Source organism: Protomyctophum bolini (genome assembly GCF_963924005.1).
Source record: "Protomyctophum bolini genome assembly, chromosome: 13".
Taxonomy (NCBI): Eukaryota; Metazoa; Chordata; class Actinopteri; order Myctophiformes; family Myctophidae; genus Protomyctophum; species Protomyctophum bolini.
In genome coordinates, this window is record NC_137874.1 from 33,212,814 (window position 1) to 33,228,716 (window position 15,903).

Below are 15,903 nucleotides of genomic sequence, written 5' to 3' on the forward strand. Positions count from 1 at the left end.
GCTTTATCAGGATTATTGGCACGACACTCGCCATGCCTTCGGCCTGGTGGAGACAAATATCAGGTTTTTAAATGGATGGCGTGCTTCTTTAAATGATGGAACCGATGCATAAGCAGTGCAATGAGTGCAAGGTTCCTGTACAGTTGGTGTAAGATGACTGGTGCATGGTAATTCCATCACACGATGCTTCCACAGGGATCGACTCCTCTAAGGATTCTATAGGACTCCGGCTTCAAGCGTCTCACATGCAGAATGTAGACAATGAACATGTCTGTGGTTGAGAATGCACTTTACAGTCTAATGTAAATCTGTTCCCTCGCACAACAGTGGAACTCTTCAAGTTGTTTCACATGGCTCTGCTCTTAATGTCGCCAACGGCCAATGTCATTTGGCAGATAAAGTGACTTATTCAGTCGCAGTGTTGGGAAAAGTCCGCTTGTTTACGACCCCGGAGTGATCTCGGAGGGGATGTGGGGGACTTACAAAGTTTAAATCCAGGTAAAAAAAAGGAGAGAGGGATAACCACATTACGTACGAACATAAGGATTTATTTTAGAGCAGAACCACAGAGGCACACATTTTCTATTCAGCGACAAACTAAACTAAACCAAACTAAAGTAAAAATGACTTCAGAATAGCAGGGGAAGTTCAGACATACTGTATACTCTCCAAATAAGAGATTTACCTAGACAGCATCATAACACCTTGAGGTAGCCACTGTGATTCTCTAAATTAGAGCAAACACATATACGTTAATTGCACTACAACCAACACACCTCAAAGATGCTACTGATACAGGAAACAACTAATAGTAAAAAAGACTCAAATAGTCAATCGAAACAGTTATTGTTCAACTGAAAAAAGTCTCTCAACAGTGAAACGCTATACAGCTAAAGTACATTTACTCGAGCACTGTACTTTCACTATACTTAGAAAATAGCGAGCAAGCTCCCAACACGTAATTTGGACAATACTTTTGTACTTCAATTCAAGCATGATTCTATAATACAGGTCCTTTACTTGTAACAGAGCAGTTCTACATTGTGGCATTGCTACTTTTACTGAAGTAACAAAATCGTCTCTGTCGGGTGGAAACCTCATATGTCCAAAACCGTTTACTTTTCCGGATTCAAAATCAAAAATAGCAAAATCAGCAGATCGACAAGCTCATAATGTGGCGAGAGCTTGTAGATCTTGTAGAGCTTGTAGATCTGCTACTTTTGATGCTTCCGTGTGACGCTGTAGTACTGTGCTCCAGGACGGGCGGTAATCTACGAAAACCCCAAAAAAGAAAAACTTTGAATATGGAGATAGATGGAGAGGTTTCTGGTTTCTGCCCGACAACAATGAATTCAGGGTACCTCTTCCATCAAGGTGAAAAGAGTAGAGGAAAGTCCTATATGCATGTTAAGGACAGACACAAACCTGTCCTTTGACTCGTGGGGAAACTCGTAGCTAGTTTGCTCAAAGTGATGTATTTTTAGGGAACAAAAGCAGGTGTGTGTATAGCCTATTCTACTCTGTTCCGTTCCGTTCTGTTCGCGAGGTTATTATTAATACGGAACATCTGGGCCACCCAAGGGGCATCGTTCATCACCGTGCCAGGAGCCCTGCCACCGCCACAGCCGGAGCCATCAATTTAACCCACTTTGGGCGGGAACCCCTTTTGGTGTTAGCACTATGTTATGCTTTAGCTATTGACAAAAAGCAGATCTACAAGCTCGTAGCGCGCCACCGAGTGGCACGCTACGATCGAGCTTGTAGGTCTGCTATTTTTAAAAAATCGAAGAGCGACTGACATAGAAGACATTTTTTAGAATCTGATCTCAGGTCAGAATGAAAACTGTCAGGATGTAGAAGACCTTTTTAGAATCTGATCTCAGGTCAGAATGAAAAGTGTCAGGATGTAGAAGACATTCTTAGAATCTGATCTCAGGTCAGAATGGGTTAACTCAAAGAGTTAAAGGGAGCCAAGAGCAGCGGTGAGGCAGGGGAATTAGACGCGCTCTGCTGTGACCGTTGTTGTTACACCTGCCTTTTTCTTTCTGTAGCTACAGGGATCACGCGCTGCCACCTCTACCAATGCAATATTAAAGCACGACGCGTACTCCTTTCCGACCCTCCCAACTTTTCCTCGTTTAAGGCTGAGGGTTTTCCAAACTTTATTTGGGGACGGACCCCCCCCCCACACACACATACACACACACACCCTGACACGCATTTAGAATTGTAGGCATAACGTTTAGGTTTGACTCGGTTCCACAGATAAATATTGTGAAGCAATACGGCACAATGTCTGCCGTATGTAATATTTGACACATCAACAAGAGCTTGTACAGTAGATCAGCTAATTTGGCGAAGATATTACTATCAGTACGGGGGGTGAAAAGGAGCGGATCAAGTACAGACCCGTTGGGGGACCCTGCACTGCTTAAGCAGTTAGACTTCAACAGGTGCTGCAGTCAAACGATTTGACAGAACTGGTGAACTCGTCCCTGCATCTGCGACAGGTTGACTATGACGGATAACATGTTATGAAAGATTCAGTGTCACGATGTCAAAAATACCTTTCGTGTCTTGTATGAAAGAATAATGAATCAAAACTAATGATCCATTTCCATCTAGGTGCAAGAAAGGCTAATGAGGTCAGTTATTTTACATTTGTATAGTTTTGTATTTATGCATTTGCATGTGTACATTATATTTAGGATGTTTATATCTGCGTCGCATCGCAGCACGCTGTGAGCTTGTAGGTTACTTTTTGGGTCCCAGGAAGACATCCAATTATTTAGCCAATATTTTTGATTGATATGTTTATTAACAATGTTTACATGTACAGGAAAATGCACATAGTTATACATCACCATCAAAAGGATAAATGCAAGAAAGCCATCGGCTTATTTCCATTGCAGTCCCTTAGTTAAAAATGAAACACAACAATGAATGTGTGAGTGTATGAGTGTCCATGTGAGTGTTTTAGGAATGTGTTATTAATATTATTATTATTAATAATTCATATTATTTTAAGAAGGTGAATCTGTATACCGACTTTTCTTTGAACCTCGCCTGATAGCTGGTTGTTAGCATGTATGACGCTAACCATCACATGTACATACTGTACATATCTGCTACTTAACCGAAACCTCTTATCTCCATATTCTTTGTGTGTGTTTTCCCCGTAAATTAACGCTTTTGATCATACACTACAGCAGCTGCATCATCACACAAAAGCATAAAAAGTAGCCGATCTACAAGCTCAAATTGAGCATGTAAATGAGCTTGTAGATCTGCTACTTTTGGTGTTTTCAAATTTGAATGCTGAAAAAAAAGTATACCTACTGATATGTCTACCCCCCTCCCCCCAGTTTTCTCTTTATTTATCCGTTCTCTTCTCACGAAAAACTACAAAATGATGAAGCGCGCACGTGAAAAAAAAAGTAGTTCCAGCTGAACTTTGAGGTGAGGTGACAATAAAGCCCATTCTGATTCTTATCTGGAGTGTCTGGTCTCGTCTGGTTTCGCCCAGGTTGACGCCGGGCTGAGCAGCAAACTGTAGCTTGTGATTATAGCAGAAGATAATGTTACTCTATCTCACCTCTAATTCACTAGACATCTAAGAGCATTTCTTCGCTAATGGGTTTCCCCCCCCCCCCCCCCCCCCCCCACACACACACACACACCCTCGAGGGCCCGGAGGCTACCGACACCTCCACACACCTGTTTTAATGACAGGATGTCACAAAGATAGATATATAATATCGTTGCCGTCTGGAAGAAACCACATATAACTCAATGTTTGAGGTTTAGCATTGATTTATGAAAAGAATAAATCCATGCTATTGAGCACTCTTTACGTCTGTGTGTTGGTTAAAGACAATCACACCAGTGTGAACTGAGTGGTGCAGCTCCCCTCTCCCTCTCCCCCTGCCTCTCTCTCTCTCTCTCTCTCTCTCTCTCTCTGTAATTAGCAGGCAACAGTGCAACACTATCACTGCACAAAAAGCATGGAATACGGATGTGTATATTACAGGAAACTCCCGTTAAACTTTCCAACAAACTCCCGTAATCTCCCGATTTGTAAACTCCCGAATTGTACCATCACACCTGTATATTACCGTATATTAACTGTATATGCTGCTAAACCTGAGGTTTACGGGCAAAATACAGTGCCCATAATTGCTTGTTAACTCCTCTTATCACGCAGTGTATCTCTCTCTATCTCTCTTTCTGGCACAACAGCGCTATTTTTGCCCCTACTGGTACTCTAAACATAGTCACATAGGTTAGGACGGACATTGCTGTTCCTTGGAGTGGTTGCACCACTCAAAAAAAAAACACACCTGTGATTAACTGAGCTGCTCAACAACACCACTGGTTGGCTGCAGTTATAGTTCTACTGCTCAGTGTGATTGGCCCTTTAGGCTGCTCAACAGTGTGTGACCAATCAGCTGCAGGCGTGAATGGGTCGTACCATACAGTGCATGCATACACACACACACAGCCATTGGAGCACTTTAGGCACCGCTCAAAAATATTGAACCAATGGAAAGTATTAAGAAGTGCTTCGGTGAAAACCAGCTCCTAAACTCCACTCGACCCATTTAGGCCTGAGGTCGAAATTAAAAAAATGCCTTCTAAACCCATGTTTCTATGTCAGTGGTTCTCAAACATGCTTTTAGATCTGCTATTTTTCAACAGCTAAAGCTTAACATAATGCTTTAAACACCAAAAGGGGTTCCCGCCCAGAATGGGTTTAACTCGCTGAAATCTTGATGGATTTACAAACAGTTTGGTTTATTACAAACGTTAATAAACGTGGCAATGATTCAGGATGCTTATCATGCTTAATGTTATTTTTATTTATATGAAAGTCAATTATACGTCATGCAGTATCATAAGTACATCTCTGTATGTTTATAACAAACCAAACCGTTTGGAAATCGGTTGAAAATTGAGCAAGCTATGGTTATTTAAAAAGTACATGCATGCACCACCACAGACACAATGTTATGACTGATAAGTACAATGGAAACAAGACCCCCCCCCCCACCCCCTGGGCCTTTCCATGTTTTTCCTTTTAGAATAACCTTTGACTGTAATCCCCCGCACACGGTAACAATCGTGTTAATCATTCAATCATTCACATCACGCCGTGATGTGAAGAAAATGTGTTCAGATGGGAGCCATATACGGTATAGGATATTGATTTGGGGGTCCTTGACATGAACAGAGTCTTGAGATCCACTGTGTAATGTATATACAGCACCTCTCCACCCCCCCAACCCCCCAAGGAGCCACAGCTGAAGAACTAGCAGTGGTGGAAAAAGTACTCACATTTTTCACAAAAAAATGCCTTCTAAATCCTAACAGTTGTCTGAAAAACCTCATGTTCCTACTGTACGTCAGTGGTGCTCAATATTTCATGTCAAGGACACCAGACATTTTATGTAACTGGCCGCCGACCCCCATCTGAAAATATGTTGTTCCAGGGACCCTCCCAGTAGCACAGATTTGAGTTAAAAACTCACTCTGTAACAATATATATTCAAAGATTTCAGGCACATTTTCACGATAAAAAAAAGAATAGCAGACCTACAAGTTCAGCTTGTAGATCTGCTATTTTCCAATAGCTAAAGCATAACATAATGCTTAAAAACACCAAAAGGGGTTCCCGCCCAGAATGGGTTAAGTAAAAGTACCAATACTGGATTATAGAAACACTGTTGTTACAAGTAAAAGTCCAGGATTCAAATGTGTTGGCGTTAAGATGTACTTACAGTACCAAGAGTAAAAGTACTCATTATGAAAATGACTCATTTGAAATGAGCAGTGGTTATAGTGGTTATATTATGGTATGTTTTGTAATGATAATCAAAATCTACAAAGTAACTAAAATTTTCAAATAAAAATGTGGATGAGTAAAAGTTCAATATTTCCCTATGAGATGTAATGGAGTAGAAGAGGAATGGAGTGAGTGTGGAACTATAGCGGCCCTCTGGAGTGAGTGTGGAACTATAGTGGCCCTCTGTAGTGAGTGTGGAACTATAGTGGCCCTCTGTAGTGAGTGTGGAACTATAGTGGCCCTCTGTAGTGAGTGTGGAACTATAGCGGCCCTCTGGAGTGAGTGTGGAACTATAGTGGCCCTCTGGAGTGAGTGTGGAACTATAGTGGCCCTCTGGAGTGAGTGTGGAACTATAGTGGCCCTCTGTAGTGAGTGTGGAACTATAGCGGCCCTCTGGAGTGAGTGTGGAACTATAGTGGCCCTCTGGAGTGAGTGTGGAACTATAGTGGCCCTCTGGAGTGAGTGTGGAACTATAGTGGCCCTCTGTAGTGAGTGTGGAACTATAGTGGCCCTCTGTAGTGCGTGTGGAACTATAGCGGCCCTCTGGAGTGAGTGTGGAACTATAGTGGCCCTCTGGAGTGAGTGTGGAACTATAGTGGCCCTCTGGAGTGAGTGTGGAACTATAGTGGCCCTCTGGAGTGAGTGTGTAACTATAGTGGCCCTCTGTAGTGAGTGTGGAACTATAGTGGCCCTCTGTAGTGAGTGTGGAACTATAGTGGCCCTCTGGAGTGAGTGTGGAACTATAGTGGCCCTCTGGAGTGAGTGTGGACCTATAGTGGCCCTCTGTAGTGAGTGTGGACCTATAGTGGCCCTCTGTAGTGAGTGTGGAACTATAGTGGCCCTCTGGAGTGAGTGTGGAACTACAGCGGCCCTATGGACTGAGTGTGGAACTATAGCGGCCCTCTCCATCGTCACAGTTGCCCACCCCTGCCTTAAGGGGTTTTCCTGGTGGTGTTAGGCCCAATAATAATAATAGAAATGAATCACAGCAATCGGAAATCGAAATAAAACAAGAGAGCGCCCGGAGCGGCAGCTCAGGGGAGAACTCAAACGGTCACCGATAAAAAAAGATATCACCAGCGGAGGAGGAGAAATGAACAAAAGGGGGCCGATATCTCACTCACACTCACTCTCGTCTTGAATCAATATTTGCCCCGCCGGAATGATGGAGTGTTGATAGCGCCTGGCCGCCCCGATGCCCTTCACGCAGCCCTCTCTCTCTCTCTCTCTCTCTCTCTCTCTCTCTCCCTCCACTGGAATAACCTCCCGGGACAGCACGGACCACAAGCCAGCGAGGCCACACAGGCCAAACACCAAACGACCGCAATGTCAACCCATCCCCCCCTTTTGGATCATTATGTGGACCCTTAAATCACATCGGTCTGTCAATTTACAATCAATTTACAATTTAGGCATTTAGCAGACCACTTAAATACCTCTCAACCAATTAACCTCCTGCTTGACCTCCAGCATCCATATTCTATGGGGGGGGGGACGAGGACATTGTGATGCGTTGTGAGCTTGTAGATCGGCTATTTTTGGCTAATAGTTGTGGTGTATATAGACAGCGAAAAAAGCAGCAATTTTACGGATTGAAGCGGTTAACCCATTTAGGCCTGACGTCGAAATAAAATAAAAGAAAGTCTTCTGAAAGAATATATATTCAAAGATTTGTGCCGCATTTTCACGATTTTTCAAAAATAGCTAAATTATAACATAATGTTTAAAACACCAAAAGTGGTTCCCGCCCCAAAATGACCTATCCTATACGTTGCTGTCGGGCAGAAACCTCTTATCTTCATATTTCTTACGTTACGTTAGTTTTTTTCCGTAAATTAACGTCCTACTTGATCATCACACAAAAGCATCAGAAGTAGCAGATCTGCGAGCTCGCGCAAATATTTCAAAAATGTTGCATTTCTTGTATCATTTATTACACAATATGGTTTTTTATATAGTCTTTTTTCTTTTTTTTATAGACACTTTTTTCCTGCAACCATACATTCAATAATCATTATTTTGGCCATTTATTTTTATTTTAAATATTTTTGACAGATTTCTTTGCCTATAATGACTTGTCCAAAAGGAGGACAACCAGGTTGAAAGTGCCAAGTGTTTCATTAGTGTCTGAGATTAGAAAGAAAAGAAAGAAAGGAAGAAAAGAAAAAAAAGAAAAAGAAAAAGAAAAAACTGGCAATGACGGGTGATCATGAGCAGATGTTAAAACTGGGATCCGTACAGCGTACAGTAGCATACAGTATGTTATGTACACAGACTGGTTTAGCCACCGCAGCGCCTGCCATTATGTTTCTGACAGCCTCTTTGTCATGTTATCACACGTCGATAAAAAAACTAAAACTAAAAGACTTTTGTCTAGTCGCACAGGGAGAACATTTAGGGCCTTCCCAGGGAGGTGCGGCCTGTTTGGTAATCACTATTTGAGCCGCGAAGCGCTACAGTTACTGCAAGGAGACCGTCTGTCTGCGCATATGTATGTACAGTATGCACTTATGTCACTCTGTCCACATACGGCCACCAGAGGGTGCAGAAAACCCCCAAAACAAACAAACCAGACAGCTCAAAGCAAAACCACAATGAGCAATGGATTTTCAGGGCTTTTCACCCACTGATGGCTGACTGCTCAGATAGCGTACGGCGCGGGGGAGTCGAGGGGTTGACTCAGTGGGGTACGGCCGATGTTATTACTTTGCTTGACTGTACTGTATGCTGTACACAGCATTCGTTTGTGGTGGATAAGTGTTTGAGGTGGATAAATAATAAGTATAGTACGCAACTTTTACTTCAATTTTTTTTCCACCATTTGCCATGAGCCTGGAAAAAGATCACTTTGAAACGAAAACGAAATCCCGAGACAAATGGGTTTTAAAAATCCAGTTATCATTGTTTCCAATCCACTGCCTGAGTATCGATAGCTATAGCAACAGGGAGCTAATCAGATGATAATGAAGACGGCCATCTTTCATAATAATTCAATAAAAACCTAAAGACTCGTCCAAACTCGCCCCTTGGCAGTAAATGAGTTAATCAGATTTTAGATCGACACTCACAGACACGCTTGTTTTACTTCTGCAGATTCTTCTGAAGTTTCTGCAGATTCACTTTAAAAACTTGGCCGCCGTATTTTGGGCATGTCAACATGCGGGAATTACATATTATATATCTTTTAAAAGACAGAAAACAATTGCAGCTTTACAAGCTCAGCTTGTAGACCTTTTTATATATTTTTAGGCCACCATTATGCCATCCTCTAGTTTTCTATGTAATGACACCTCTGAAAGCGGTCGCCACTCGCCTAACATTTCCCCCTGGTGCGCGCTTGACGCTCACTGCTCGACAGAAACAGCGAGAAGAAGCCGTGTTGTTGTTCTTTGCCGTATCTTTGCAGTGTTAGCACAATTAAACACGGGTGCTATTTAAAGGCCTGCTTCAGGAAGCCGGTGGACGTGAACTCCCACCCTATAATCACAGTGTCCAACCCTGACTATATAGACCAGCCTCTGATATGAGCCATTAAGCACATGAACCCTGACGCTCCTATTCCGGGCCTGTCGCTACAGGTGGAAACTCTCAAAATAACCTAAGCATATAACGTTGCTGTCGGGCAGAAACCTCTTATCTCCATTATCTTCGTAAATCAATGAAATGCCCTACTTGATCATACTACAGCGTCGTACACACAGTATCCAAAATACCAGATCGACAAGTTCGAAACGTGGCGTAAAAAGCGACGCGTCGCGGCGGCTTGTAGCTTGTAGATCTGCTATTTTCACGTGGTATGGCTGGGGTGTCAGGTTGGAGTGTTATTTTTAGCCCCGTGGACAGCTATACGCTGTCGTAAAGCACAGCGCATCCACGATTTAAACCCTAACTGACAATAATGTTTTAATACTAGGAGTTGTAGGTATTGGCTTTTCAATAAGACAAGCAATCTCAATAAATCCTAAGGGGGTAATCACCCAGGCCTCTCCAACTCTCCTCTCACACTCTCTCTCTCTCTCTCCCTAAAGCAGTACTTAGCCATCTGCATTGTTGACAGGAATAGGGCCAGTGAGGGCACGCCACATACACAGAGATGCATTGTGGGCCGGTCTAAGATGATCCATCTTGCACACTACATTACCACTCAGGATGCAACCACTTAAACCCCACTGTATTTAACCACCCCCCCCCACCACAGGGGCTTTCCCTCTACATCAAATCCCTTCGCCCAAAATAGCCGATCTGCGAGTTCGCGACGCATTGTGAGGCTTGTTACGTCAAGTTCACATGGGTCAGATGCGAAGGATACAGAGATGCAAAGCTACGCTACCTTTGTGTAGCTTTCGCAGCAGATACAAACATCTGATGCATGATCTTTGCATCTTCATGTCGCTGGCTTCCATTGACAATGAATGGTAGACTGTATCTTTGCATCTGCCCGTGTGAACACGGCATTAGATGAGGACGCTGCAGGTTCATGTGTTCATGCGAGTGAGACGTGGTTTTCAAGCAGCGGTTCTCAAAGTATGCGTCCAGGGTCCAATAAAGGCCCTGGACGGGGCTTCCAAATGCGGTGTTCACACACCGGCAGCATGCGAAGATACAGGCTGGAATTCCTTTTTAACAAAAGCCAGCGACGTGAAGATATGAGGATACAGGAGACGTTTGTAGCTTTGCTACAAGAGCTACAACAGCTACAAAGCCGCAAAAAAACAAAGTTGAGTTGGTTTCAATGTCAGCGACAAAGATACAAAAGCCACAGATATTCTGCGTCGCTTTGCATCTGCCAGTGTGACCGCGCCATTACAGAATAATGAGAACGGCAGGTCCATTTGGTTCCATGTTGTACACCGTCAGAGGTACAGGCCAGGGGTCCTTTGGAATGTTACAGTTTGAGAACCCCTAGCACGAAGTAATCAGTTCAGCATGAGGACACACACGGTGCTTCTTCTCACCTCTGTTCTTCCTCATGGCCGTCGCCGACCCGTTGTTCCTTCACCTCCTCCTCCTCCTTCACCTCCTCCTCCTCCTCTGCCTTGTCCCTGCCCTCCTCCTGCTGCTGCGTCTCCTCCTCCTGCGTCTCCTCCTGGCCTAGTTCCTTGGCCTGCTGCTTCAGCGTCTTCTCATACTCCTCAATCTGCTGCTTAAGTGCTTTAATTGTCATTTCTGACACATGCACACACACACACACACACACACACACACACGCACACACACACACACGCACACACGCACATGCACAAACAGAGAGAGAGAGATGTTTCATTTTAATATAGTGTACAGAAGCAATGATAGGAGACTTTCGAGACATTCTGTCTATTTTGGGCCTTCTCTCCGTTTTTGTTTTTTTTCCTACATTTCCCATGATGCAGTTGGCACTTGGCAGGTAAGGCAACTGGACTGCATTTTGGGAAAAGACAAAGGAATTAAGACACATTGGCTAGCCTTACAGTAATAAGGAGATTATGACGAAAATCCCTTCATCCTTTTAAAATTCACCATAATATGGACGATTATACCGTCACGGTTTGGAGCCGATTTCCTTCATATCAACATGGCAGCGAGCCCCGAGTGCTCCAGCCTCAACATTGCGGTCGCTTTGCGAGTTCACACATTCTGCGGTCGCCTGGCTAAAACCCTGATCTGTTTTGTCAGTTCTCCTGTTCCACCAAAAAAAATGATGTGAGAAAATGTGGGTAAGCAACCTATACAGTAACGAGGGTGTTTTATTCAATGTGGAAATGGAACAAATCTAACATTCTAAATCTACGTTGCATATATCTATATTTATTCACGCCCGTCTGCCTATCTTTCCTTTCGCTAATCTCGAGCATCGCTCTTGGGATTGACTTCACACTTGGCAGGTGTGTGGCTGAGGACCCAGGGAAGAGTAGTAGATCAGATGAGTGGTTTTTGGGGGAGAACACTAGGAGAAGCACTTCCAGGCGCCAAGCAATCAGCCCGCTATGAACAGCCCCCCCCCCCCCCCTGGTACTGCACTAACAATATGTATAGCCATGAACGGAATATAAAACCTGAATGTGCAAACCAGTGCTTCTCAAACGCTTTCATTTCAACGACCCCCAGTTTGGTACAGTACTGTACTGCATGTATGTATCAGGGTTAGTGCTTCCCAAACCGTTTTGCTCGAGACACAAAGGAGAAATTTGATGTCCCACCGACAAAGTGAAAATAGCAGATCTACAAGCTCACAACGCGTCTCACTTTTACATTTTTTCCTTATGAGAATTTTGTCAAAAGTGTCTAAAATTCTCTGGGAAAATGTTTGAACTTCAGGTTTAATTTCTGAACATGCAAATGCAAATATTTGGATCCGAGTAGAAGCAAAAGTATTGGAAATTGGAAATACTCAAGTAGAGTACAAATACCTAAAAATTGCACTTAGAGTACAGTAGTAAATGACAGAGTTACCGTGTGGGGGTCCCCAGGGGGTCCCTCTACTGTACTGCACTGTCACTGTGAGAAATCACGTAGGCTAATGTCTGCTAAAAACTCTGCTTCCCATCATACAGACAGACAGACAGACAGAGCTGTGCCATTAGCCGTGGGTGTTAAGTCCTCCATTAATGGTCTGCTGTACATTCACATCACTCAGGGTCACGTCTCTGGTGGGTGGAACAATGCCCTGAACACTTAACACTTCATTTATGCCTTATCTGCGCACATTTTATATGCATTTTGTTCTGTAGTTAGTTACTAGTTAGCATATTGTAGGTGTGTCGTGTATGTCGTGTGTGTAGTGTGTGTGTGTGTGTGTGTGTGTGTGTGTGTGTGTGTGTGTGTGTGTGCGTGCAAGCCGTGCATGTGCGTACAGCATGCCCGAATAAGCAACTACACTTTAGAAACAAGCCCCCCTCCAAACAGCAGTGGAGTGTTCCTGTTCTTTCTGGTTCAATATGGCTGTCACGTCACCTTCTGTAACGAGAAATGAAGTTACAGCTTCATACTGTACCTCTCACCGTGTGTGTGTGTGTGTGTGTGTGTGTGTGTGTGTGTGTGTGTGTGTGTGCGTGTGTGTGTGTGTGTGTGTGTGTGTGTGTGCGTGTGCACGTGTGTGCGTGCGTAGCCGTGCGCGTGTGTGCGCAAGAAAATAAAAATGACATTCATAAAATGATTATGTCTTCACAAGTATAGTAATACAAACGTGCGTGCGCGTGTGTGTGTGTACGTGTGTGTTCATATCAGATACTTCCAACTCCCTAATAGCAAATCAGAGCATATTACTGACAGAAGGAAAGCTTGCACATTTCTCTCTCTCTCTCTCCCTCTATCTCTCTCCCTCTCTCTCTCTTCTATGGTGATTTAAACTGCAGCGATCCAGGCCTGACACATAATCAATGCCAACGAGTCCCCCGGGAGCCCTTTTCTCCCCTTAACTGTTAAATTGAACTTCAAACATTTAGGTTGCGGTGAATCGATAGAGGCCCCCCCGGCTGGCGAGAGAGAGAGAGAGAGAGAGAGAGAGAGAGAGAGAGAGAGAGAGAGAGAGAGAGAGAGAGAGAGAGAGAGAGAGGTGGTAAGCATGGGAGCGAGAGAGAAAATCAATGCTGAAATAAAATATTGCCGCTTCTGAACTGAGTCAATTAGGGTCTTGGCGTGAAGGGGATTCCGGGGCGTGCGAGGGCAGAACCCTGCTCTCTCCTCCTCACCCTCTCCCCCCACCTCCCCTGCTAGACCCCCCATCCCCCCCCCACCTCCCTGACAGTCTCCTACAGTAAGGAGGAGGGATACTGATGTAGACACACATCACCGCTGTCGGAAAGAAACCTCGTATCTCCATATTCTAACATTTTGTGGGGGTTTTTGTAAATGTACGCCCTATTTGATCACACTACAGCCTAGGCACCGGAGAGGGGGAGTCATTTGGGTCTGAATGTCCCTGCACAATACGGGAATATTATTTTCCTTTCTGCTTTTTCCCGCCACAGCGAATCATCTGCCTCCATCTCACCCTGTCCTCTGCCTCCATCTCACCCTGTCCTCTGCCTCCATCTCACCCTGTCCTCTGCCTCCATCTCACCCTGTCCTCTGCCTCCATCTCACCCTGTCCTCTGCCTCCATCTCACCCTGTCCTCTGCCTCCATCTCACCCTGTCCTCTGCCTCCATCTCACCCTGTCCTCTGCCTCCATCTCACCCTGTCCTCTGCCTACATCTCACCCTGTCCTCTGCCACCATCTCACCCTGTCCTCTGCCTCCATCTCACCCTGTCCTCTGCCTCCATCTCACCCTGTCCTCTGCCACCATCTCACCCTGTCCTCTCTGCCTCCATCTCACCCTGTCCTCTGCCACCATCTCACCCTGTCCTCTGACTCGATCTCACCCTGTCCTCTGCCTCCATCTCACCCTGTCCCCTCTGCCTCCATCTCACCGTGTCCTCTCTGCCTCCATCTCACCCTGTCCTCTGCCTCCATCTCACCCTGTCCTCTGCCTCCATCTCACCCTGTCCTCTGCCTCCATCTCACCCTGTCCTCTGCCTCCATCTCACCCTGTCCTCTGCCTCCATCTCACCCTGTCCTCTGCCTCCATCTCACCCTGTCCTCTGCCTCCATCTCACCCTGTCCTCTGCCTCCATCTCACCCTGTCCTCTGCCTCCATCTCACCCTGTCCTCTCTGCCTCCATCTCACCCTGTCCTCTCTGCCTCCATCTCACCCTGTCCTCTGCCTCCATCTCACCCTGTCCTCTGACTCCATCTCACCCTGTCCTCTGCCTATACATCTCACCCTGTCCTCTGCCTACATCTCACCCTGTCCTCTGCCTACATCTCACCCTGTCCTCTGCCTCCATCTCACCCTGTCCTCTGCCTCCATCTCACCCTGTCCTCTGCCTCCATCTCACCCTGTCCTCTGCCTCCATCTCACCCTGTCCTCTGCCTCCATCTCACCCTGTCCTCTGCCTCCATCTCACCCTGTCCTCTGCCTCCATCTCACCCTGTCCTCTGCTTCCATCTCACCCTTTTGACAACATGCTAACAGAGGCTGAACTGACCGTGGCTGTGGAGCTGGGCCTTGTCCTGCGAGCAGGCCTCCAGGGCCTGCCGGAGGTTCTGGTTCTCCGTCTCCACGTCGTGCATCTTCTGCACGCTCAGCGTGAGCTGCTGGTGAGCCTCCAACACCGGCATGGGGTCTGGATTAAGGAGGAGAACAGAGAGAATGTTACATTAAAAAAACATGCACTATCCAGATGTTTCACACAGATTTAATTTCTTTGCTTCAATTTTGAATCATTGAATCGTATGATTCGTATCGTATCGCCATCAATGAACGAATGTCGTCTCATGTATCGTATCGTCAACCACGTATCGCGATGAAAATGTATCGTCGCACCCCCCTCGTAGCATTCAGCAGTTCGCCCGGCCCCCCTCGTAGCATTCAGCAGTTCGCCCGGCCCCCCTCGTAGCATTCAGCAGTTCGCCCGGCCCCCCTCGTAGCATTCAGCAGTTCACCCGGCCCCCCTCGTAGCATTCAGCAGTTCGCCCGGCCCCCCTCGTAGCATTCAGCAGTTCGCCCGGCCCCCCTCGTAGCATTCAGCAGTTCGCCCGGCCCCCCTCGTAGCATTCAGCAGTTCGCCCGGCCCCCCTCGTAGCATTCAGCAGTTCACCCCTCCCCCCCTCGTAGCATTCAGCAGTTCGCCCGGCCCCCCTCGTAGCATTCAGCAGTTCGCCTGGCCCAGCATGCTCATCAGATGCCGCAACAAGCCGGCTAATTGCTCCGTCGCTAATTAATGCACGCCCCAATTCAACCCAACTGTCTTTCATCAGACAGCTGGCGCTGTTATGCAATCATAGGATCCCATTAAAACCATTGGTCCACAGAGACAGGGAGAGTTGGGGGGAGGGGGGCTCCCAAAATAACTCAGTGTGAGAATATTGTAGATCGGCCAATTTCACTGCGGGACAGTGAAGCCACAGTGAAACACACAGTGAGCACTTAAGAGTAAAAAACAAAAACATAAACAACATCCTAAAAAGAGCCTAGCGTGTGAATATGATGTGGTCTCATGTTGCTCTGCTTCATGGGAGCTCATGTCATATGCATTAGA

General features: G+C 45.7%; 1 protein-coding gene across 1 annotated transcript in view; it reads right to left on the reverse strand.

Annotated features, from left to right (window-relative positions):
* cux1a (cut-like homeobox 1a) overlaps positions 1 to 15,903 on the reverse strand; it is a 252,591-nt gene that overhangs the window by 86,414 nt on the left and 150,274 nt on the right. Inside the window, 2 exon segments of the mRNA XM_080780448.1 lie at positions 10,798 to 11,008; positions 14,851 to 14,988. Of these exon segments, the coding sequence (XP_080636574.1) occupies positions 10,798 to 11,008; positions 14,851 to 14,988 (349 nt within the window).